Raw genomic sequence first — 25584 nt, 5'->3', positions numbered from 1 at the left:
AAGTTAAGATAATAGAATTCATTGCCCTTGACAATCAACCGTCGTGGGTGGTGATGGCTTTCGCCGACTGGTCGAGCACTGGTTAACACTACCAAGTGCACTATTTTTCTGATGTTACCCTACCGGAGTTGCACAGTAATAGCTTCACGACATGCATACTATGGGACTTTGCATGTCAAAGCTTTACAAAAGTCAGTCAACACCAGCCATGAACGATGTTCGTAATAAAGCAAAATTTGTTTGACCGCAACTTCTGGGGTAGCTAGCTTTAGCTTGGTACCTAGGTTGCACCAATACAACAGCATGAAAACAATGATCAGTAGAACCTGCAGTCATTTCCATTATTCTTAGCAATGATTTAGGAATCCTTAAGTATTCTTCTATTGAAGAAGCTGGCTGGCTGGCTCCCCAAAGCTAACGTAATAAGCAGCCAGCTAGCTTCATCCGGCAAGTGAGGCTCGATCGGCCCGGGTTATGTGTTAAGCTAGCCAGAGCAAGGTTTAGCCACAAGTTGAATTTGCGGTTTGCCTTCAAAATAAGTGTCATTGACAGTGATGCAAATTAATACAAATAGAATTAACATACTTTTATTGAAGGCTAACCGCAAAGTTCACTATTGTGGCTAATCCTCATTGTGGCTAGCTTCACATAGATGGGTCCGGCCGCCATTAATCAAACTACAAATTGTTTATTTTACACCTAGATGTTGTTTTTCTAACTAAATAGCTGTTTCAGTAGCTATAGAAAGCTGTTTTTGGGGAAGAGCATTGTTTGCACCCATGAGCTAGCTTTATTTATGACCAGCACTGTAGGTGCGCGAGGCAACTTTACCTGCATCATAGCATACGTATCGATGAATTGGGGATGGTGCCAGGTTTCCTCAAGACTTGACACTTGGCATTCAGGCTTAAGTTCAATTGGTTTCATCAGACCAGAGAATCTTGTTGCTCATGGTCTGAGTCTTTAGGTGCCTTTTGGTCATCTCCAAGCCGGCTGTGGTACCTTAAAAAAAAAGTGGCTTCCGTCTGGACACTACCTTAAAGTCCTGATTGGTGGAGTGGTGCAGAGATGGTTGTCCTTCTGGAAGGTTCTCCCAGAGGAGCCCTGGAGCCATGTCAGTGATCATTGTGTTCTTGGTCACCTCCTTGACCAAGGCCCTTCTCCCCTGATTGCTCAGTTTGGCCTGGCGGCCAGCTCTAGTAAGTGTCTTGGTGTTTCCAAATTTCTTCCATTTAATAATGGAGGCTGCTGTGTTCTTGGGGACCTTCAATGCTGTGAAATTTTATGGTACCCTTCCCCAGATCTGTGCCTCAACACAATCCTGTCTCGGCGCTCTATGGGCAATTCCTTTGACCTCATGACTTGGTTTTTGCTCTGACATGCACTATCAACTGTGGGACCAATAATAGACAGGTGTGCCTTTCCAAATTATGTCCAATCAATTGAATTTTCCACAGCTGGACTCTAATCAAGTTTTAGAAACACCTCAAGGATGATCAATGGAAACAGGATGCGCCTGAGCTCAGTTGAGTCTCATAAACCTGCGAGTGATGCGCGTTTGTAAACCAGCGTGAGCCTGAACGATAGTGAAGCGGTTGGCGAGAAGCCTGACCACGGAGACGGGTGATAAGTTGATGAAGCATACTTCACGAGCTGTAACTGAACAATTGGCATTTGGAAAGTTTGAGGTGAGGGAGAAAGTGTGGTGGAACAAGTATTGTTAAGGTTCTTGCTATAGTAGCTGGATTGAATAATCCGTTAGCTAGCCAGAAAAATGTTGAGCCACATTAGCCAATTTAGCTGATCAAATAATTGAGTTTGTCTGAAAATTAGCTGGCTGATAAAGTCAGACAGCTAGCTAACGTTAGTAACCAATGCAGTATAGTATTAACAGGTATGACTCCTTGCCGTTGTGCCAAATTCCCCCCATGTTAACACACTTAATTATTCATTGCTGTGACTTGCTTGCTAGTTGAGATTTCTGCTTTTGATCGCAGGGGAGGCACTAGTGATGTCTGGAGTTTTCGCTTTGGCTATTTGTTTCAAGTGTATTAGTCTAAATAAATCTCTTTGCCAAAATTTGTCAACTCTCCCATGCCTTACTCAACTAGTTTTTAAATGTTTATTGCTTGCCTACATTTTACTCCCTCTGTTTAATATAACACACAGATTTTAATGATTCATTTTTTGGGGGGGTAGTAGTTCGGCACATCACCTTTCCTAATGTTACAATGTGTTCATTGCTTACTGGAACCTGGCAATCTGACATGTTAACGTACTAACTACTGTTTTCCCGCTACAGTATGTGGTTTGTTGTCAGAATGAGAGAATTAGGTCAAAATGAGGCGTTACTTGTTAAACAAGTGGATTTGGAGATCAAGTGTAGCTGGGCCTGGCTTATGCTGGATGCCAATATAGGTGAAAGAAATGCCACACTTTCCCTCTTTTAAATACGGTGAATAAAAAGGGGTATGCCAGGTGTGCTCTCTGCCTGAAAGACAACGAGATCAATTATGCCAACTAAGGGTATCATGCTCTGCTGGCACATTGTAGAACACATGTCCACAGGCAGAAGTGTACAATGTAATAATGTGCAGTGTAGCCCAAAGATATTGCTTTTGTGTTGAACTTGACAGTAACGTGTGAGAGGGGTGTAGTGGAAATTTCCTGTATTTACCAAATCATGAGAGCAAACCACACAAGTCAGTTATCATAAAGTCCATCTTTTAATTATATTAGCTCCATCACAACCCTGTGACTCTCAGATTAATTCATTGTCTATAAATGAATTCTGAGTCCTTACACATTGCAACTGAGATCCTTTATAGCAAAGACCTACATAGCCAGACAGCATTGGCTGTAAATTATCGTTCAGCTTTGTCTCCTAAACTATGTTCTTATCTCTTGGTACCACTCAGGACCATAAAACAAAACCTCATCAACAGGCATATATCAAATACACCCCTCCTGGACAAGATCAGAGACACAGTGACTGGCACACACATTGTGGAGCCAAGAGATAATTGGTTCCCCCTCAATCATCCCTTAACATGGTTTAAAAGATATGTTTACATATGAAGACAAGCTTGACCTCTCCCCTCTCTGCGGCCCAGGTAACTGACCCCATGACAGAGAAAGGATAACTGCAAATGGCCACCACTATAGTACAACAAGAGACATTCTAAATGAGAAGTAACTCACAAGCATATAATGAAAATAGAACATCTTATCTATGTTACCCAACTATTCTGATTAATCCCCAACAGGGAATTATTAATTATTTTACTCAGTGAATGTTATTTTTGCACACATGTAGCCTCGTGCACTTGATCGACGTCTACTGTAGTGGGCACTATAATAGAGCAAAAATATAATGCCTGTTTAATTATATTTCTACTTAAGATGTTTTTTCCTTAAGTGCAATACTTAGAGCACTTGTGACCACACACCTATTATAAAAGCTGTCATGGCTAACTGCAAGATACAAATGAGTTACTTGCAATAGTCTAGGCAACATAACATTGCTTTCCTTACAATTTTTTTTAGCTGTGAGTTAGGGTTACATTAATCACTTTATTTTAGACTGATCATGTAGCGCATATGTTTTAATTAGTTAATCTGCGTTTCCCCCTAGCAGGGATTCTTTTTTTTCTCCGTTCTTTTTTGTTGTTGCATGTTTCAGTGCAACGCAAAGTGTCACCTTGTTGGGCTCTCACCAGTTTGCATCCCTGCTTGTTCCTCAATTGTTCTAAAGTTAATAATTGTTTGTTGGAGGTAGTCTGGTTTTGCTAGATCATTGTCTATGTATTATCTTTGATTTTGTTTCTTTTCATGTTTACAAACTATTCATTTCTAGCTGGAAGATCAAATAAAACTGCAGCTAAGAAAGTTTCAAGTAAAAGGTATGTACAGTATTATACAAGTGTTTACAAAACAACGGCAATCATGCATTTGTTGATCATTTTGAAGTTGTTAACCTGGTGTTTTACTGTTATCTACAGGACAGAGAGTAACACCAGAGCAGACACTACAGAGTCACAACAGGCCGCTAAACCCACCAGTAAGGTTGAGCCTTCTGCTAAAAACACTGTTCCTGAGAACAAGGTCAGTTACTCAGACCTGAGCCTCAACTTTCAGTACCCTAATTTATGAATTGCATTAAGGATGACGCATTTTGTCCACAACAGTCCTTGTAGAGTACAAACAGGACTTAATCCAAGAGTAGTTTCAACTACAGCAACTGGTGATTGCTTTGTGTTGTGCACTGATCAATGAGCTGTTTGATAAGCTAAAGCATTGACGTCATCTCATGGACATTAATGTTTCTAAAGTCTTGTTTGTAAGTAATACTGTTAGGCATGTTATGCAGACCAAATACACTGAAGAAATATAAACAGAACATTCGTAACTGTTGCTTTCATGAGTTGAAATAAGAGGCCAGAAATTTCCATACACCTTATTTCTCTCAAATTTGGTTCACAAGTGTTTAAATCCCTGTTTGAGGATTTCTCCTTTGCCAGGATAATCCATCCACAAGAAGTTGATTAAACAGGATGCTCATTACATAGCTGTACCTTGTGCTTGGGACAAAAGGCAACTCTAAAATGTGCACATATCTCAATCTTTTGAGGGAGAGTACAAGTGGTATGCTGACTGAAGGAATGTCCACCACGAGCTGTTATGAGAATTTAATGTTTTAGAAAATTTGGCAGTACATCCAAACGGCCTCAACCGCAGATCATGTGTAACCACGCCAGCCCAGGACCTCTACATCCGGCTGCTTTACCTGCGGCATGGCCTGAAACCAGCCACGCGGACAGCTGATGAAACTGCAGACATTTTTTGGTTGTGCAAATCCAGAAACTGTTAGAAACCGTCTCAGGGAAGCGTATCTGCGTGCTCGTCATCCTCACCAGGGTCTTGACCTGTCTGCAGTTCTGCGTCATAAGACTTCAATGGGCAAATTCTCACCTTCGATGGCCACTGGCACACTAGAGAAGTGTGCTCTTCACGGCTAAATCAACTACCGGGCAGATGGCGTCGTGTGGGTGAACGGTATCCTAACGTCAAAGTTGTGAAGAGTGCCCCATGGTGGGGTTATGGCATTAGCAGGCATAAGCTACGAACACAATTGCGTTTTATCGATGTCAAATTGAATGCAGAGATACCGGGACAAAATCCTGAGGCCAATTTGTTTCTGTATGATAATGCACAGCCCCATGTCACACGGCTCTGGACACAATTCCTGGAACTGGAAAATGCCCCAGTTCTTTCATGGCCTGCATACCCACCAGACATGCATTGCATTTGGGAAGTATTCAGACGCCTTTCCACAGGTTACATATGTCCTCAATATACACACAATACCCCATAATGACAAAGCAAAATCAGGTTTTTAGAATTTATCAAAAGTAAACTGATATAAAATGTATGTAAGTATTCAGACCCTTTACGCAGTACTTTAAAGCATCTTTGGCAGCGATTACAGCCTCGAGTCTCTTGTATGACTCTATAAGCTGGGCACACCTATATTTTGGTGAGTTTCTCCCGTTCTTCTCTGCTGATCCCCTCAAGCGCTCCAGTTGGATGGGTAGTGTCGCTGCACAGCTATTTTCAGGTCTCTCTAGCGATGTCCAAGTCTGGGCTCTGGCTGGGTCACTCAAGGACTTTCCGAGACTTGTTCAGAATCCACACCTGCGTTGTCTCGGCTGTGTGCTTAGGGTTGTTGGCCTGTTGGAAGGTGAACCTTCGCCCCAGTCTGAGAACCTACTCCAGAGCGCTCAGGACTGCATCAATGATCTCTGCTTTGCTCTATTCATCTTTCCCTCAATCCTGACTAGTCTAAGTTGCTGCCACTGAAAAACATCCCACAGCATAATGCTGACACCTCCATGCTTCACCTTAGGGATGGTGCCAGGTTTCCTCCAGATGTGCTGCTTGCCATTCAGGCCAAAGAGTTCAATCTTGGTTTCATCAGTCCAGAGCATCTTGTGGCTCATGGTCTGAGATTCCTTTAGTTGCCTGTTGGCAAACTCCCAAGTGGGCTGTCGTGTGTTTTTACTGAGTGGCTCGTCTGGCCAGTCTACCATAAAGGCCTGATTTTAGTGGAGTGGTGCAGAGATGGTTGTCCTTCTGGAAGGTTCTCCCATCTCCACGGAGGAGCTCTGTGACCATCTGGGTTCTTGGTCACCTCCCTGACCAAGGCCCTTCCCCGATTGCTCAACTGTGTTCTTGAGGACCTTCAATGATGCAGACTTGGTATGCTTTGTAGTTTTTGTATGCTTCCCCAGATCTGTGCCTTGACACAATCCTGTCTCGGAGCTCTACAGACAATTCCTTCGACCTCATGGCTTGGTTTCTGCTCTGACATGCATTGCAAACTGTGGGACCTTATATAGACAGCTGTGTGCCTTTCCAAATCATGTCCAGTCAATTGCATTTTCCACAGCTGGACTCTAATCACGTTTTAGAAACGCCTCCAAGGATGATCAATGGAAACATGATGCGCCTGAGCTCAATTCCGTCTCATAGCGAAGGGTCTGAGAAATTATGTAAATATAGTATTTTAGACCTGTTTTCACTTTATGGTGTGTGTAGAAGAGAAATTCATTTTTTTTTTTAGAATAAGGCTGTAAAGAGGTCTAAATACTTTCTGACTGCACGGTCACCCATTGAGCATGTTTGGCATGCTCTGGATCGCCGTGTTCCAGTTCCCGCCAATATCCAGTATTTTGGCACAGCCATTGAAGAGGAGTGGGACAACATTCCACAGGTCAAAATCAACAGCCTGATCAACTCTATGCAAAAGATGTTGTGCTGCATGAGGCAAATGGTGGCGGCCAGATACTGACTGGTTTCCTGATCAATGCCGCTACCTTTTTTTTTCTTTTTTTTAACTATCTGTGACTAACTGATTTTATACCAGTATTCACAGTCATATGAAATCCATATATTAGGGTCTACTGATTTATTTTTCTTATTTTTTCTCTCCAATTGGCAGATTGTATATGAACTAACTCGAACGGAAATGGTTGCATCTTGTTTTTCAATATTTTTTTCTGTGTTTTAGTTATTGTTTATTTCTGTTTTTCATGTTCTTGAACACAGGGCTTGGAAGTCAAGGTGGAAAGCCAGACACAACCAGGTAGGATGTTTTTGGCTATTTCCGTTTTGCTAGAAATGAAGTCTTCTGTTTGGGTTGATATGCACAGAACAAATGTAAACTCAACGTGTTATGTGCTCGTTTCATAAGTTGAAAAAGATCCCAGAAATGTTCAGTGTGCACCAATTGATTATTTCTCAATTTGTGCTTGTTGTTTTAATGCCTGTCTGAGCATTTTATCCTTTCTCAGGATAATTCATCCACCTGAAAGGTGTGGCATATCAAGAAGCTGATTAAATATGATCATTACGTGTGTGTGTGGTGGGGGGGGGGTGTACTTATGTCTGTAATAAAGCATTTTGTGGGGGGAAATCATTGATTGGCTAGACCTGGCTCCTCAGTTGGTGGTGCTCAGCCCACCCATGGCTGCTCCCCTGCCCAGTCATGTGAAATCCATAGATTAGGGCCTAACGACTTTTTCAGTTGACTGATTTCCTTATATGAACTGTAACTCAGCAAAGTGTTTGAAATTTAGTTTATTTTTGTTCAGTATAAATGGAAGCAAATATAGTTTGGCTTTTTAGTTTGTGTTAAATACAATGCAGATTTTTAGGTTCCATGAGATGCTTTTGATATGAGTCGGCTGTGTATGTCTACCTAACAGGTTCAGCCTATCATAATCTTTTGGTTGTTTTGACTTCCTTGAGCTGTCTCTTTAAGAACACACGCTGCCACTTTCTTTGCCAAGTTGCTGTTTTCACTGGGAGCCTCATGGTTTCAGAAGCTAACCCTTTTCTCCTTGGTGAAAGGTACAAGAAGAGCACATTCGGTGGATAATACCAAGGTGCCTAAAGAGATGAAAGTGTGAGTTTTCTGTTCGATTTGTTTTCCGGGTTTGTAATACATTAGGCTCACCTCACTGCCAGACCAAAAGACCAGGTCTGCTGTTGATTGGGGATTAACAATTTTTAAAGGAGTATATTGACCCCAAACGGGCATTACTAGTGTGTTAAAGTTAATGCGTATGAACAGTAGGGTGTTGCACGGTATACCTAAACTTCAGTCGTTTTTCGATACTAGAACCTGAATTGTTCGGTACTAGATTTTTACTTTCGGTTCATCTGTCAAATGTTTCATGTCATTTACTGATTGAGTTGTTTTTGAGAGAGAGTATGTAGTTGAAAGCAATGCGTTAGAAGCCTACATAACCAACTTATAAAGTAAAATGCACCATTTATGGCCAGCTATGTAAACGCTAACATTGATTTTTATTCTTCAATAGATGTTGTTCAATTGGTAATATTCATTTGTCTTCTAATGCCTCTTACTGGTAAAGAATTTCCATTACATGCTGGAACACTTTAAAATGGAAGATGATACTGGTAGCTTCTAGCTTTATAGGCTAACTTTCTTTGCTGCCTTACAGCTGAAGCTAACATAAATTCAGTACCTTGTTTGATAGTATGCGAATGGTAAAGCAAATTATTTCAGATTTTCAAAGCTGATTGTCACTATTTATTCAATTCATCTCCCCGCCTTTGCTCAAACCTCAAACTGAGTGTGTGAATAATGACATGGTTCTTAAAGAGCGCGCACACTTTTATTAAAGATAGCTTCTTCCATGTAAATGTTGTTGATCAGTATAATATAAGTCCCAAATGGAAGCGATGCAGATTGTTTTTCATCTGTAGGCCCATGAAATCAGCCAAAACTAACTCAATGCATGCGCACACCTATTTAATATGCTTTCAACTGTATTGTGAATAGGCCTAGGATACTTAATTTCCCCAGTTTATCAGTTGAGATTCGCCATTCAAATGATTACTTATGTAGTTTTGGTAAAAATAAGTCAAATTTGATTCATTAATGCATGTGTTGAAAAAATAAAACGTTTAATGATATTGAACTCTGGGTCTGTCTGGGTCAAGTGCATTCTATGACTACGGCTAATAATATGCCTTTCTGCCTTGGAATTGTGATACCAAACCAAAAATTCTGGTATCATGACAACACTAATGAACAGTATGATGGCAAATCTAAGATTTTTGGTCCACCCTAACAGTGGAAACTAATTTAGGCTTAATCGGAAGCAATGGATATTTTCTGCTTTATTGAACGCTACCAAGAATCTGAATCTGTTCTTTTAAAATTGTGTATAGGGAAAGCACATACGGCGCACCTTTGTTTGCAAGTTGTGTGGTATGTACTTTCTTGCTAACTTGATTAATGCTTGACAGTGCTTGTCGAATCACGTGGCACACCAACTGCCTACTGCTCTGTGCACACCCTTGCATACTTGGGTGATTTCCTGTTTTTGGTCGGCCTTAAGTAACACTGGAGATATCAAGTTTTTGTGCTGTGTAATTGACGGTAGGCTACTCAGAAGTTAGCATTGTCAACACCTTAAAGTGATCTGTTTCTTTTCAGTGAAATGGCTGATAAAAATAGCAGCAAACCGGAGCCCTGCTCTTCAGAGAAAACGAAAGGGAAGAACAGAAACCAGCAGTCAAAGGAAAAGGTAGACCGTCATGTAACATGAGGTCATTGTCACAAGTCAAACAGGATTTCACAACGCTGGATGCTTTTCCTTCCTTGTATTTCTTGCCATAACTACATTACTAATGGCATGCAAATGTACTGTGGCCTCCGCACCTTCCTCTTGCGAGTTTAACCCACCACCTCCCTGGCTCTGAAACAGTTTGTACATTCATCCCATAATCGTTTTTACCACAAAGAACACGTCAGCTAGGATTGATGCATGATCTTCTGAAGTAGTTTTCACACGGAAAGTGTTTTTTCTAAACCAACTTGTGTGATATTAGTGACTCACTGATACCCATTCCCACTCAGGCGGTATCCGGCAGCTCCAGAGACCCTAGTGTGCGGGATGCACTGATGTCAGCTGTGCAGGATGCCCACATGGCCCTGGCCGACCAGCGATGCCGCAACGCAGAGCAGGCCTTCTCCCAGGCCCTCAGCTTCCTGGTGACCAGCACACCAAAGGTACAGCACAAAACAGTGTTCCTCTCACAATCAGCCCTCAGTGACACTATCAGAGGTGTGTTAGAGTTTGGCAACTTCAGCTCAAATTGTACTCCACTGTGAAATAACTTTCTATCAAATTCAATGTTTGTCAGTGGTAGTTTTAAACTCCCCTTTTATTTTCACTGAATGTTTTAATAGGTTCCCAAAATGAGATTATCCTCAGGGCTGTGTTCAGTATGAAAAAATGTAGTATTACGTTCAATTAATTGAAAACAGTAGTGGTCTGAGCGTTTAGTTGAAAAACGTGGAGGGGTTGTGCATTCAAAATGAACTGCTGCCCTTTTAAAAACTTTTTTTAAAAAGCAACAATCAGCAGTTGAAACTATAAGAGGTTCCCCTGTTTAGCTAAAAATCTGAGGGATGAGGCTGGAGAAATGTAACCACTCTCAAATTCATAGACAGCTATGGGTGCAAATAATGACCATCCAAGATAGCAACATTATAAACGCTTGCAAATAAAGAAACGTCCCCTTTTCAGGGCCCTGTCTTTCAAAAATAATTCATAAAAATCCAAAACTTCAGATCTTCATTGTAAAGGGGTTAAATACTGTTTCCCATGCTTGTTCAATGAACCATAAACAATTGATGAACATGCACCTGTAGAACGGTCGTACAGACGGTAGGCAATTAAGGTCAGTTATGAAAACTTAGGACAGTAAAGAGGCCTTTCTACTGACTCTGCAAAACAACAAAAGAAAGCTGCCCTGCTCATCTGTGAACGTGCCTTAGGCATGCTGCACGAAGACTGCAGATGTGGCCAGGGCAATAAATTGCCATGTCTGTACTGTGAGACGCCTAAGACGGCGCTACAGGGAGACAGGATGGGCAGCTGATCGTCCTCGCAGCGGCAGACTGTAACAGCACCTGCACAGGATCGGTACATCCGAACATCACACCTGTGGGACCGGTACAAGATTGCAACAGCTGCCTGAGTTGCACCAGGAACGCACAATCCCTCCATCAGTGCTCAGACTGTCCACAATAGGCTGAGAGAGGCTGGACTGAGGGCTTGTAGGCCTGTTGTAAAGGCAGGTCCTCATCAGACATAGGCAACAACGTTGGGCACAAACCCACCGTCCAGACCGGATCAGACAGTGCCTTGGTAGAAGAGAAGAGGTGGGGAACATCTTACAGCAAGAACTGGGAAAGTCCATGATGAGGAGATGCACTGCAGTACTTAATGCACCTGGTGGCCACACCAGACACTGGAAACGTGTTCTTTGGAGTAAATTTCAAAAGTCAGTCAGTGTCCAATACCGGCGAGCTTAACATCACTCCAGCCGACACTTGGCATTGCGCATGGTGATCTTAGGCTTGTGTGTGGCTGCTCGGCCATGGAAACCCATGAATTTTCCAGGCAAACCATTATTGTGCTGATGTTGCTTCCAGAGGCAGTTTGGCTATTTGTACTTTGTTTAAGCACCTCTTGCAGTGATTACAGCCTCAAAGTCTTCTTGGGTGAGACGCTACAAGCTTGGCACACCTGTATTTGGCGAGGTTCTCTGCAGAGCCTCAAGTTGGCTGGGTAGTTTCTCTGCACAGCTAATTTCAGGTTTTTCCAGAGATTTTCGATTGGGTTAAAGTGTGGGCTTTGGCTGGGCCACTCAAGGACATTCAGAAACTTGTCCCGATGCCACTCCTGTGTTTTCTTGGCTGTATGCTTGGTTGTTGTCCTGTAGGAAGGTGAACCTTCACCCCAGTCTGAGGTCCTGAGCGCTCTGGAGGATCTCTGTTTTTGCTACGTTCATCTATCCCTCAATCCTGACTAGTCTCCCAGTCCTTGCTGATGAAAAACATCCCCACAGAATGATGCTGCCACCACCATGCTTCACCGTAGGGATGGTGCCAGGTTTCCTCCAGATGTGATGCTTGGCATTCAGGCAAAGAGTTCAATCTTGGCTTCATCAGACCATAGTCTTATTTCTAATGGTCAATCTTTAGGTACCTTTTGGCGAACTCCAAGCGGGCTGTCGTGCCATTTACTGAAGACTGGCTTCTGTCTGGCCACTCCACCATAAAGGCCTGATTTGGTGGAATGCTGCAGGGATGGTTGTCCTTCTGAAAGGTTCTTTCTCCAGAGGAACTCTGGTGCTCTGTCAGTCACTTGATTTCTTGGTTACCTCCCTGACCAAGGTCCTTCTCCCCTGATTGCTCAGTTTGGCAGGGCGATCAGCTCTAGGAATTAACCATAAACGAGTCTTGGTGGTTCCAAATTTCTGCCATTTAAGAATTGTGGGCACGGTGTTCTTGGGGACCTTCAATGCTGCAGAAATGTTTTGGTACCCTTCCTCAAATCTGGGCCTTGACGCAATCCTGTCTCGGAGCTCTACTGCCAATTCCTTCGACCTCATGGCTTGGTTTTTGCTTGACATGCACTGACAACTGTGGTACTTACATTATTTTTTTAATAGATATAGGTGGGTGTGCGCTTTTCCAAATGTGGAATTAACCACGGGTGGACTCAAGTTGTAGAAATGTCTCAGATGATCAATGTAAACAGGATGCACCTGTGCTCAATTGAGTCTCATAGCAAAGGGTCTGAATACTTAAATGTAATATATATTTAAGCTTTTTATTTTTACACATTTGTAAACCGGTTTTCACTTTGTCATTGTGGAGTAATATGTGTAGATTGAGATTTTAATCGTTTTTAGAATAAGGCTAATGTAACACAGGGGAAGGGGTCTGAATACTTTCCGAATGCACCGTGTATGGGGTGTGCATTAGGAAGGGTGCAGCATAACTGGAAACTGGGGTGTATTTGTTAGAAACTAATAGACGCAAATGTAGCAAGAGTTTCTATTGTCCATTTGCTTCTGTTCTAAGACACTTTTTCAATGTAACTGGCAGAATGAGTACATCGCTGGGCTTTGTTTTAGAGAACATTGCTAGACCTTGTTCAGATGTGGCGGTGAAGCCATGGTGCGCGTTCTCAAAAGTGCGAAGCAGATATTTATTTATTTCCTCTACAACCAAGTCTTGACAATTTAGATGGCTAACCAACCCATTTTAACTAGCTAGCAGGTTTTTCCAATCAATTCCAAGTGCTGGTATTGAAGTGGACATGTCTAGGATCAACAGCTCAGTCGCGTAGTGGTAGGCCACACAAGCTCACAGAACGGGACTGCTGAGGCGTAAAAATCGTCTGTCCTCGGTTGGAGTGGTGTAAAGCTCGCCGCCATTGGACTTTGGCGTGATGAGTCACGCTTCACCATCTGGCAGTCTGCTGTACAAATCTGGGTTTGGCGGATGCCATGAGACCCGTACCTGCAGCAATGCGTGATGCCTACTAAAGTTTGGAGTTTTTATTTTATTTTTTTCTTCCATGGTTCAGTCTAAGGCCCCTTAGTTTCAATGAGGGGAAGTGGTACCGCTACAGCACACAATGACATTCTAGACGATTCTGTGCTTGCAACAGTTTGGGGAATGCCCCTTACTGTTTCAGCATGACAATGCCCCCGTGCACAAAGCGAAGTCCATACAGAAAAAGTTTGAAGATCTGTGTGGAAGAACTTGACTGGCCTGCACAGAGCCCTGACCTCAACGCCATCGAAACATCTTTGAGATGAATTTGAGTTGTGAGCCAGGCCTAATCGGCCAACATCAGTGCCTCGCCTCACTAATGCTCTTGTGGCTGAATGGAAGCAGTTCCCTGCAGAAATGTTCCAACATCTAGTGGAAACTCTTCCCAGAAGAGTGGAGGCAGTTATAGCAGCAATGGGGGGACCAACTCCAAACTAATTCCCATGATTTTGTAATGAGATGATCGAGCAGGTGTCCACAATTCTGGTCATGTAGTGTAGCAGTGGTCTAAGTTAGCTAGCAGCTGATTAACTTTTCTTTTTTTTTCTCCCCAGGAACTTGGCCTCTGTACTCTTGACCAAGTTGTGCTGATTTATGGCCATGCCTCAGCTCTGATAGAGATTGGTCAACCAGAGGTGAGAAACATTCTGTGATAGCTAGCTACAAAGGGAGGCTAATGTTACTGCTTTTGAAGTGTTTTTGATATGGTCTGCAAATCAAATTTGCACTCCATCAGGCTTTGTACTAATGTGTTTTTTCCTATTTAGGAACTTGCTGAAGCTCAAAAAGACTTTGAAAAGATCAAACATTTTGAAGAGAGGAAGTTTCAGTGCCTGGTTTTTTATGGCATTGGAAAGGCATATCAGAAGGAGAACCGGTAGATACAAATGGAATAATACTTATAGATCATGCTGAAATTAGCTGCACATCACTGGGTAAACTGACATGTTTTTTTCCTCCACCCCTGTAGATTTCCACTTGCTCTGGAACAGTTTTCTGATTCTATGCAAATGGTTAAGAAAAAGATAACGCCTGGTAAACTGACCTGGCCCACTACTAAAGTTATTGTTGAGGAAAGTAAGCTGGACTATTTCAAGGTATGTTTTCATTGATCTCACTTGGGTTTGGGTCAACTCAACTGTTGAAATGAGGCAGGAAATGTCATTGCTTAGTGTCATTTAGATTTTGTTCTGTTTTATTTTAACCCCAAACCAGGAGCTGCTAGAGGAATCCATAGAGATGTGCAAATTTCCACCTAAACCAGATGCCATTTGTCGGCATCAGAATTGCCACGGACATTCCAAAATAGAAATCTACTTCACAGATCCAGATTTTAAGGTTAAAGGCAAATGTGTTCAACCTAAATTGCCTCCATGAAAGTCAGACCTCTAACATGTTCACTAAGCACTCAAACTGCTGTCTTTACTCATAGGGTTTCATTCGGATGGTTTGCTGTCAAAGTTGCAAAGTGGAGTACCATATCAACTGTTGGAAGAAGTTGAAAGCAACAGCATTCTCTGATAAGAATGAAAAGGTAACATCTATTTACAACGGTCAAGTGCACACCAATTTTATTTTACGTTACTCTTGCCTCTGGTATACTCATGTCTGTTTTTTACCCACAGGATTTCCTGCAGGGAATGTGCTTTACTCCAGACTGTGAGGGTAGAATCTGTCATATTAAAATCTATGGTTCAACAGGGCTTGTCAAATGTGAGGTAAGGAATTTTTCTAAAGTTGTCACATTATTAAAAGTCATTGCAAATTTGGAGAACACGCTAATGTATGTATTCTGTCTTTAGTTTGAAGCATCTATTGACAAACCTATGGGTAAAGCAACATTGAGAGTAAATCAGAAATGTACAAGGTGAGATGAAATAATATTGTTGTGCTCAAGTTAATGTCCATACCCAACTAATTTTATCAGACTGCCTACTGAACAGGCAACACAATTTGTATGTCAAGCACATCTTTAACCAAGGCAGTACTATTACACAATCACAATTGTTTCTATCTTTTCAATGTTTTTCATTTTGCTTGCCAGTCTCAAGAAGTTGAAATCCAGAGAGGATCGTAAACTCAGGCGGAAGCAACATAGGCAAGATGCTTCTCTGTCTACGCAAGCCAAGAATGATCAAATACCTTTGGAGAACGGGGAAACCATTGTCATAGAACAGAAGGGTACACACCTTACATGTATTATATTCCTCCGGATGTACATTCAACATGTTCCTTTCTAAAGGAACCTGTTTCAATGACATCACCCTTAAAGGATGTAAAGATGTGACTACACTGAACAAAAATATAAACACAACATGTAAAGTCTTTCTCATGTTTCATGAGCTGAAGTAAAAGATCCCAGAAATGTTCCATACGCCCAAAATATTATTTATCTCAAATGTTCACAAATGTCTACATCCCTGTTGGTGAGCACTTTTGCCAAGATAATCTATTCATGTGACAGGTGTGGCATATCAAGAAGCTGATTGAACAGCATGATAATTACACAGGTACACCTTGTGCTGGGGACAATAAAAGGCCACTCTAAAATGTGGAGGTTTGTCACACACCACAATGCCACAGTTGTCTCAAGTTGAAGGAGTGTGCAATTGGCATGCTGACTGCCAGAATGTCCACCTGTGCTGTGCCAGATAATTTGCTGTTCATTTCTCTACCACAAGCCACCTCCAACATCCATTTTGGAGAATTTGGCAGTATGTCCAACTGGCCTCAACCACAGACCACGTGTAACCACGCCAGCTCAGGACATCCACATCTGGCTTCTTCCCCTGTGAGATCATCTGAGACCAGCCACCTGGACAGCTGATGAAAATGAAGAGTATTTCTGTTTGTAATAAAGCCCTTTCTGTACGCAAAAAAAATAATTCTGATTGGCTGGGCCTTGCTCCCAAGTAGGTGGGCCGATGCCCTTCCAGACCAACCCATGGCTGCGGCCCTACCCAGTCGTGAAATCTATAGATAAGTGCCTAATGAATTTAAGTTGACTGATTTTCCTTTATATTAACTCGTCAGTAGTTTAATTTATATTTTTGTTCAGTATAAATGCATGATGCAATCCACATCACTGTTACTTTCCAAATGTTGTTCTGACCACACCAGTTTCTCTTAGTCACATTATCCTCAGTTTCTAACTGTTGAACACCCTTCTCCAGCTTCATCCCCCGCCTGGCTAGCTTACGGGGACCGTGTTCTGCTTCAGATCAGTGAGCGTATAGACCTATTCAGGGCCGAGAGCCACAACATCTCTGTCCTGATGGAGAACCTTAAGCCATGGATGGACCTGGATCAGATCAAGGGGAACAAGCTGGGCACTTCTTACACTGAGAGGCAGGTGGAGTCCCTGGGGGATGTTGTAGAGCTCCTCCTGGAAAAGAAGAACCGGGTGTGGGCCCGTGTCTTTATCCATGGCCTAAGCAGCTGCCTGGTCACCAGCCCCAAGCTGCACGACTGGGCCCACCAACTGAACAGCGCAGGTCAGCACACATTTGCATTTTCAACGTATGTATTGAAGGGCAATGCTGACCTCCCCAGCTGTATACCTGTGTACCCTCTCACCACTAGATTACTGGTTCTCTTCAGGTACTCAGCCGCAACACAATTGGGCATGGCTTTATGGGCCAGCTTGGCTAATTTTCTCTTTCTTCCCCTGATCTCCCCAGGTCTGAATTCAGCTGCACTGTTCATTGACCGCTATGCAGACCACCTGGAGCAGCTTGATCTCGCTCCTTTGCTCAATTTTGCCCCCCTGCAGGACATGCTCATAGAGAAGTTTGGGACCATGCCTGAGTTTTTTAGCCGCCTAGGCCTGACTCTAACGGAGTACCTGAAGCAGGCCCCTTCCCAGGAAATGAGGCTGTTTATCTGGACTCTGGAGGAGCACAGAGACCAGTACACCACCTGCCACACTGTGCTGGATGACTATTTTGAATTAATGGGTAAGCATTTGGATCTGCACACCTTCCTTACCAGGGGAAAGGTCCACTTGAAGCAAACATTCCAGTAAGTTTTGCTGCTGTTCTTGTTTCTGTTTCCAGCCGTGTTAACTGTTTCCACCTCTTTCAGACGGGCATTGTTTAGTGATTAAAAAGACAGGGATTGAAAATGAAATTGTAAGTATTGATTGTTGGATGCCACATTTTTATAATTTCCTTTTTAAAGCCAACTGTCTTAATGTTGCATTTGACGTAAGGCATAATATACTAATAATCAAAACCCTCAATTTCAGAATTCTCCTATTAAGACTAAGAACAGAAACCGCAAAAAAAAGCAGAAGGAGCCAAAGGGGGTGAGCATCAGGACTTAGGCTGTTACACTATGCAACTTCCACGCTATTTTAGTTGCTTGCAACGGAGTTGCTTCGGAAAAACACACCCCTGCAACTTGGCTGCATCTCATTTTTGCAACTAGTTGCGTGCAACAGCCAATCAAAACAAACTTGTCACATGAACCATTCGAAGGTTTGGATTTCTGACCCAGTTACGTTAACACCGCTTTCAGTGCTGTGCAGCAAAAACTGATCAGGGTTGACAGAACAGGAGATGTATACAAATTATTGGACATGGTTTAGCAGTCTTAATTTTGACGTGAACCCCAACCTCTCCCTAAACAGATTGTCCACCATGAACTTTGCTTGCTAGCTTAGTTAGCTGTTGGTTGTACAGGCTGTTTTTCTTCTATATCCTTGCTGTTAGAATAATCAAACAGTTGGATAAACTAATTTGTGAAAACATGATATAATGCAGCAGATCGCATGGGTTGAGTTTAGAGTTATCAAACAAGCAGCTTCAATTTGATTGGCTGTTGGATGCAATTTTAATTGCTTTGGAGTTGCTTCATGTAATAGCAAAGTTGTTTTGAAATGCAATTTTAGTTGCAGTTGCAAGTGACGTGAAAGTTGCTTTGTGTAACTCTAGCCTTTAACCTAGAGAAATGTAGGCTATTGTGTGTTTTCTGGACATCCAATCTAATTTTATTTTGTTACTTAGTCCGTTATTGTCCTGTCGGGAATGAGAGGTGGTACCTCAAGAGAGGAGGACGACGAGGATTTTTTACATGACTCTTTGTAAGTTACCTATTTTGTAGAACACTGTCTTCATTAAGTCTGCCCATTGACAACCCCCACATTGTTCTCACCAGCTCATAATTTCTCTGCAGAATGTTCCTTGACTCCACTGACCCATTCAGCATTCCCAATCATCTTCGAAATCAGGTTGCAGAGTTTGAGGGACAGTACAACATTGGCAGTCGCAGTAGCCACTACAATAGAATATTGGACAACAACCCTGACCCAACTAAGGAGAGTTTGTACGAGTAAGTGCCTCAGGTATTTCTCCTTTGGGTATTGGACAACAGGGTCTTAGTCTGCAGAAAATGTGTGTTATAACTTGTGTCAATGACTCATGAGTATGCACAAGTCCAAGCAATAACCTGATGTATTGGTTGTGTATTCAGATGTCATGCTGATCCTTGTGTATGGACTCTGGCTCCTCTAACCTGTAAGTCTGCCTTTCCTCCCAGCTACTTTGCCCAGATCCTGGAAGAGTACGGTCCCTTAGGGGCCCAGGACCCCTTGCTGGTCGGTGAGCTGGACAACTTCCCTCCTGATGCCCAGCAGAAGATCCAGGAGGCAGGTGGCCTTGAGCACTTCCTCCTCGAGTCGCTGCGCTTCGTCATGACCGACAACCTCCTGGGCCTCATGAAGCACGCTGTGTCACTGCAGGATACCAACACTCACAGAATGGACAATCTAGACTTCATAGGGGATATCCCCAATGGACTCTCTCTAAACCCTTCTGCTATGGAGTTCCTCCCAAACTCTCATGACTCTGGACCTAGGGATTATGATGAGCCTTTTGCCATCATTAATGTGCGGCCTAACCCGGTTGAATTCACTGGCTATCTTGAGGTGACCGCCAATCTCCCCAGCCCATATGTTTTACCTGTTTTTGGTGCTCCACCAGCTCCGCCTACCAACGAAATAGCAAGTGCCATTGGAACTCTGAGAGCGGAGGACATGTCATATAATAACCATGATCCACGTAACCTTGAGGCGTTTGACCTTTATATTAGCGGCGTGGATGAACAGGGATTGTGTGAGACTGTTTATGCTCCTGTTCTCGGTGCCAAGGCACCTGGAAAGACTGCAGTGGAAGTACAGGTGGGGGATTGTCCTCACTCCATTTGAAAGTTTCTAAGATCACCGATCACAAGGCCAAATATGATGTCTCGTTTTTTTTTCCTTTCTATAGGTAGTAACTTGTGACACGTTGAGTGAAGTGGCTGTTAACACGGAGCCTTATGAGCCTTTTGAAGGGAATAATGTGAGTTTTGAATACCTAATAAGCCTTTGTACTTAATACATTAGTGTGCTCTTTCATTGACCTCTCATATCATTCCTGTTTCCATGCTCCAGGGAGACATGAACAAGAAAGAGAAGAGTAATGCAGAGTTTGAGCAGCAGATCCAGCAAATGAAGCAGGATTACGGCGCTGTGAAGCAAAGACGCCAAACGGAGATATCTGCCCTAGAAGGAGAGCAAGAGGAAATCAACCATTCAATACAGGTAGAAAGGAGGACTCCCATACTGGTGTGGAAGGCTCAGGGTGAAGTTTCCCTAGGTAGAGCTCTATGATCAGCTTCCCTAACCTTAATCATTAGTGGAGTAATACAAAACGGACCCAAGATCATTGTCTATGGGCAACACTTCACCCTACTGTCTGGAAGAGCAGTTGAAACTACCGTTTTAGTGTGGGCGGAAGAGTTCCATGATGTTTTGCCCAGTGACTGATGGTGTTTTGTGTTCCAGATCATCCATAAAGAGCTGGGCCTGTTCCAGCAGAAGCTGGAGGAGGAGGTGAAGAAGGACCAACAGGAGAAGAAAGAGAATCAGGAAACACTGAAGGCCTTAAAGATTGAGATAAAGGAGCTGGCGGAGTCACAGGAGAGGTATGGCCAACGCTGTCTAGCCCTGCCCTGTGTATATCCAAATGGGCACCATGGGTGACCGTCAAAGGGACCTTCAAAATGATCTTCATTGGAGTCATTGATAAATGCACATTTGGTTGTCTATATAGGTGAGAGTGACGAATAAACTTTGATTCTAACTTTTTGTTTTCATTTTCCACAGCATTTCTAAGAACATCCACAAGAAGAACAAGGAGTATGAGACCCAGCTGAATAACTTCCTGGAGCTGAGGCATGTTGACATGTTTCTAAACACAGCAGCATCACAACACCTGCAGTGTTTTCACATGTGTCCTAATGAGTGGCATTTAGGTTAACATGCCACTAACTCTTCTGAGCATTGTGCTGCTGCTGTGTTAAATGTGCAGTGATTCTTTCCCATAGTAACCAGTCAGCTGCTGAGAAGATGAGCCTGGAGGATGAGATCAAGCGGTGCAGAGACCTGTGTGCCAAGGCAACTAGGAGGTCTCAGGGAGCAGAGGTATGTGGGTTGAATGTGTATGTTGAGATACCTGCATGTTCCTCAGAATTCTGTTCGTGTGGGTAGTGAGTGTTTCTCATACCATTTGTAGCTCTAATGTTCTTTCCCAACTGACATGTTCCCTAGCTGTCTATATTGGAGAACCGGCGTAGCCGCGGCCTGCGCTGCCTCTACAGGTCTCTGTCTGATGCCAGGGCCATCCTGGCCAAACTCAAGGAAGTCTCACCCAGGTAGGTGTCGGTAACACTAAACACAGGACAGACCGAGGGCCCGTAGAGTCACTTGCATGCTGTCACCAGAACCAGTTTAGCAGTTTCAATCTCTTCTCTCCTTCATCCTCCTCAGATTACCTTCCCAAATTCTCCAGTCAGCCACAGAGGCTTGGATAGCATGTGCTCAAGAAGCAGAGGAGAAAATCCGCTCAACTGAGGTACAAAAGAACAATGCTAACAAGCACAGATTCAACTATTGGGATGCCATTTCCAATGTGACCATTACAGAAGACATTGGACATAAGGTGCACAGGCTTTTGAGGGCTGGTCTGTTTGTGTTTGACAGCTTTGTTGTTCTCCACAGGCACAGTACCAGGATCAGATGGAACAGGTGAAGAGGGGGACCAGGCTGTGCACTCTACCCCCAGTTGCAGTCCCCAGTGCCCCCTGGCCCCCACCTGTACCGGTAAGATGCAGCACAACCAGACTTTAAGTTTAGCAAAGGTTTACTTTTTCTGATGTCTTTATTTTGTTGTCCATTCTGACAAACAGCATGTTAGCTCAGCATCATATGTCAGGTTTTTAAAAATACAATTGTATGAGTGCTATTGTGACCATAAACACCTAGTAACATGCTTTGAAACTGCATTGGCTATTCTCAGCCTATACCTTGAAGCTGTTTGTCAGATGAGTGAGACCTGTGGTGCCCTGCTTCTCCCAGATATACTCTGTCCCAGAGGAAGACCTGTCCCTGGTACCCCTCTGCCTCCCCTCTGTCCCATCCATCCGCCCTCCCCCAGGCCTGAGCTTTCCCCTAGTGGTGCCAGGCTTGAGATGCTGTGCAGGCTTTACACGGCAGGCAGGTCCTGGGGCTCCACTTCCCCATTAGAGGGTCCCTGGAGTCAGAGCAGGCAGCTAGCTAGAGGCAGAGCAGCTCTGTCAGGGAAGAGATGTCTCTTATGTGGGGTGGCCCACAATCTAGTCAATGTTGCTTGAAAAAGACCTTGAGTTAGGAACAGAACTCACTTTCTATATGTACACACAGCTCTACCATCTCACCAGGCTTTACCTCTGCCCCATGTCAGTTTGTCAAGGTGTTTTGGAACATTTCCGTTGTAATCTCCTATCAAGTGGTCTTACTAACCGGCTCCCACTCTGCTGTTCCCACCCCAGGCTCACCAGCAGCTCCCTTGCCCTCCAGTGCACATGAGAGCCCCCCTCTACGGTCACCCGGGGTTGCCTAGAGCCCCTCCTGCCCCAGCCATGGATCAGAGTGTTGCACTGCCCTCCGGTATGGCTCGAGTTCCAGCTAGTGCTACCACTAACCGTCCTATCACAAGGCCGAACCAGGCTTCCAGGCCACCGGCCCCACAGCCCACCAATGTGTACGATAGAATCGTAGATCGGCTCAGTGTCATGTTCCCTCACTATAGCAGGTAACGTAACAAACGTGTGCACACAAATGGCTATTATGGGTGTACGAGCGCTCTAGTATTCAATGCTGATTTGTCATTTCAGGCCTGTGCTGTCCAAGTTCATTGGGGAGATGCGCACGGCCAACAGAGGCTGCTTGAACTCCCTGTCCTACCAAGAGGTCATCAACAGAGTGGCCCAGCTCATCCTTGACCACCAGGACTCCACCAGAGTAAGAGCCCCAAAGTAACCTGCACCAAGGACTAGGACCATACTACACCTGTTGGCAAATGTCTTCATACTTGCGCTAGTTCTGTATCCCCTCAATCAGGGATGATCTTTATCACTATGTTTAGTGAGATTTTGAACTAAAGGGATCTCAAAGTATATTGAATGGAAGCATCAATTGAAAACGTATCGTGCCCTTATTCACGTTCACTCCTAGGTTAAAATATGCCCACAACTGTTGGCTTCCATGTGAACTAACGTGTTTGTGTGTGTCCAGGAGCAGCTGAGCAGTGCTGGTACGGGTGACACTGCTGGGCCCCCTTCGCGCTCTGACTCTCCAGCCTCTGTCCACTCTACTGGACCCCCCGCCCATGTCTGGAAGAGTGTGGGTGCCCAAGGACACTCCAAGTCAAAGGCGGTGAGTTCAGCTTGCACTTCACACTGAGTCGCGCACAGTAATGACAGCAGGGCTCGACTCTCCTGGTCAGACAATAACATGGATGTACAGATGCCGAAGCCTAAATAGTGCGTAGATTGTAGGGTTTGCTGTTGTGTACTACAAGGACTTTTTGATTCTGATGTATGTGTGTCTTGTACAGTTGAACATGGAGGATCCCTGTATCATCTGCCATGAGGACATGTCCCAGGAGGACCTGTGTGTGCTGGAGTGCAGACACAGCTTCCACAGAGAGGTAAGGCCACTTCATCCCTTAAGTAGTCTGCAACTGAGTTTGCCCAGTGCTGTTATTTAGGGCAAGTAGAACACAGAAACTGGGAATTCCTGTTCTAGCTTTTGGGATTGGTTTGACGGTCAGTCATTTTCTACCACTTATCTTTTCCTCTCCCCTTCCCCCTCTAGTGTATTAAATCGTGGCTGAAGGAGCAGAGCACCTGTCCCACCTGCAGAGAGCACGCTCTCCTGCCCGAGGATTTCCCTCTGCTACCTGGCAGAATACGCAGGGGCCACACGCCCGCTGCTTTCTCTTAAACACCCCCAGCTACCAACCCCCTTATGCCTGAATTCTAAACACAGATTGATTCCCAGTATATGTTCAACTGCTCAATTTCTGTCAGATGTGGCGATAAAGAAATTGAACGAAAGTCAAGTGCGATGGACCAGTTATCGAGCGATCTCCCTACTATGATTATATTGGTTTATACTCCATCATGCAATGAATGTTGAGCTTGTTATTTTGCGTCTATCGTAAGTGCCATATTGTTTATACTTTTTACTTAAGCAATTTTTTTTGTAGTAGACAACGTTTGTGTTAAATATGTTCATAACCATTAATCACAGCGTTGTCATTAGACACATGTTTGAGTAAGGAGTGGTTTAGTTGGGCCCGGTTTACTTTAAGTGTGGTTATGGGTTGAGCTAATTTGAAAAGTCTTAAGATTCTTGTGCCTGGTGTAATAAAGTTTAATTGCCAGTTAATTGCCAGTTTGAAAAGTTGGAACTGGAGGAAAGAACCAACTGCAATTTAAAAAATATTTACCACATTTTTGTATAGTTAATTAAAATCTGTCAATCTTAAAATTAAGAGTTAATCAGACTTGTTCATACAAGTTCTATGCTGTTGAAAGCAGTCAGCCGTAGCCTGAAGGATTTTCCTGACAACTGCTGTCATCTGTTGGAATCTCAGGAAAAACCTGTTTTTAACCGAACTCATGGCTTTCAGTTTGTTTTCAACGAGACCCCTACAACTGTTCCCTGTCAGATAAAAAGCATGTGATTCCTTTTAATAGAATGTCAGGTACACTGTGTGGTTCGCTATGTATGTATCCTTTCAAATTAGTGGATTTGGTGTCAGCTACACCCGTTCCTCACAGGTGATTAAAATTGAGCACACAGCCATTGCGATCTCCATAGACACATTGGCAGTAGAATGGCCTTACTGAAGAGCTCAGTGACTATACATTTTTTTTTTTATGGAACCTTTTACTTAACTATTCAAGTCAATTAAGAACAAATACTTATTTACAATGCTGGCCTAAGGGCACACGCTCTCTAGTAGGCTTAAATTGAAGATGTGACACATGGGAGTGGCAATATCGTCTGCTATTATCCTGAGTAATTTCCATCCAGATTGTCAGACCCCGGTGGCTTGTCATTGTTGATAAACAATACTTTTTTTCCTCTTCCACACTGACTACAGAATTCAAAAGTACAATTATTGTCTTTCATAAATTGATCTGATGTGTACTGTCAGTGTTTGTTCCTGGCATGTCATCCCTAAGTTTGCTTATCTTGCCAATGAAAATCCTTAAAGAATTTTGCAATATCAGTGGGCTTTGTGATGAATGAGCCATTTGATCCTATGACTGACGGAGCAGCCGAGTTGGCTTTTTTTTTTTACCAAAATGTAATTTAAGGTGCCCCAAAGCTTTTTACTATCATTCTTTACATAATTTCTTTGTTTCACAGTAGTTTCCTTTTAGTTTTGTTACATGATTTATTAATTTGCAGTACATTTGCCAATCAGTTGGGCAGCCAGACTTAATTGCTTTACCTTTTTCCTTATCCCTCTCAATACAATTTTTTAATCCAAGGGGATTTAACAGTTTTTAGTCATTTTCTTAATGGGTGTGTGTTTATTAGTAACTGGAATAAGTAGTTTAATAAATGTGTTAAGTACAGTGTCTGATTTCTCATTACACACCACAGACCAGTAAATATTCTTTACATCAACATATGAATCACTACAAAACTTCTTGTTTGACCTCTTATACACTATATTAGGCCCAACCTTTGGCACTTTAGTTTTCCTAGATACGGCTATTATATTTTGATCACTACATCCTATGGATTTGGATAC

At 43.2% G+C, this 25584-nt stretch overlaps 1 protein-coding gene across 3 annotated transcripts in view; it reads left to right on the top strand.

The window, feature by feature from the left end:
• Positions 1-25405, top strand: part of ttc3 (tetratricopeptide repeat domain 3) — a 32138-nt gene extending 6733 nt beyond the window's left edge. For 2 of the 3 annotated variants that reach the window (XM_036937529.2, XM_036937528.2), the window contains exons 13-46: positions 3857-3902; positions 4002-4104; positions 7108-7144; positions 7912-7966; positions 9530-9620; positions 9953-10105; positions 14005-14085; positions 14218-14327; positions 14421-14547; positions 14666-14788; positions 14883-14984; positions 15076-15168; positions 15253-15317; positions 15495-15631; positions 16624-16944; positions 17131-17406; positions 17534-17580; positions 17697-17756; positions 18457-18533; positions 18626-18781; positions 18989-19628; positions 19720-19791; positions 19884-20033; positions 20277-20416; positions 20598-20666; positions 20819-20915; positions 21042-21145; positions 21261-21345; positions 21492-21593; positions 22301-22563; positions 22646-22772; positions 23046-23186; positions 23368-23460; positions 23628-25405. In XM_036937529.2, the coding sequence (XP_036793424.2) occupies positions 3857-3902; positions 4002-4104; positions 7108-7144; positions 7912-7966; positions 9530-9620; positions 9953-10105; positions 14005-14085; positions 14218-14327; positions 14421-14547; positions 14666-14788; positions 14883-14984; positions 15076-15168; positions 15253-15317; positions 15495-15631; positions 16624-16944; positions 17131-17406; positions 17534-17580; positions 17697-17756; positions 18457-18533; positions 18626-18781; positions 18989-19628; positions 19720-19791; positions 19884-20033; positions 20277-20416; positions 20598-20666; positions 20819-20915; positions 21042-21145; positions 21261-21345; positions 21492-21593; positions 22301-22563; positions 22646-22772; positions 23046-23186; positions 23368-23460; positions 23628-23756 (4472 nt within the window). In that variant the 3' untranslated portion in view covers positions 23757-25405. Of the gene's footprint in view, positions 1-3856; positions 3903-4001; positions 4105-7107; positions 7145-7911; positions 7967-8970; positions 9302-9529; positions 9621-9952; positions 10106-14004; positions 14086-14217; positions 14328-14420; positions 14548-14665; positions 14789-14882; positions 14985-15075; positions 15169-15252; positions 15318-15494; positions 15632-16623; positions 16945-17130; positions 17407-17533; positions 17581-17696; positions 17757-18456; positions 18534-18625; positions 18782-18988; positions 19629-19719; positions 19792-19883; positions 20034-20276; positions 20417-20597; positions 20667-20818; positions 20916-21041; positions 21146-21260; positions 21346-21491; positions 21594-22300; positions 22564-22645; positions 22773-23045; positions 23187-23367; positions 23461-23627 lie in introns of those variants that run through there. The other variant, XM_090192453.1, reaches the window with a different exon arrangement.
• The last annotated feature ends 179 nt before the right edge of the window (positions 25406-25584 follow it).

The sequence above is a fragment of the Oncorhynchus mykiss genome, chromosome 12 (assembly GCF_057628025.1).
Source record: "Oncorhynchus mykiss isolate SJ-2025 chromosome 12, ASM5762802v1, whole genome shotgun sequence".
NCBI lineage: Eukaryota > Metazoa > Chordata > Actinopteri > Salmoniformes > Salmonidae > Oncorhynchus > Oncorhynchus mykiss.
This window is presented reverse-complemented; position numbering and strand designations above follow the sequence as displayed.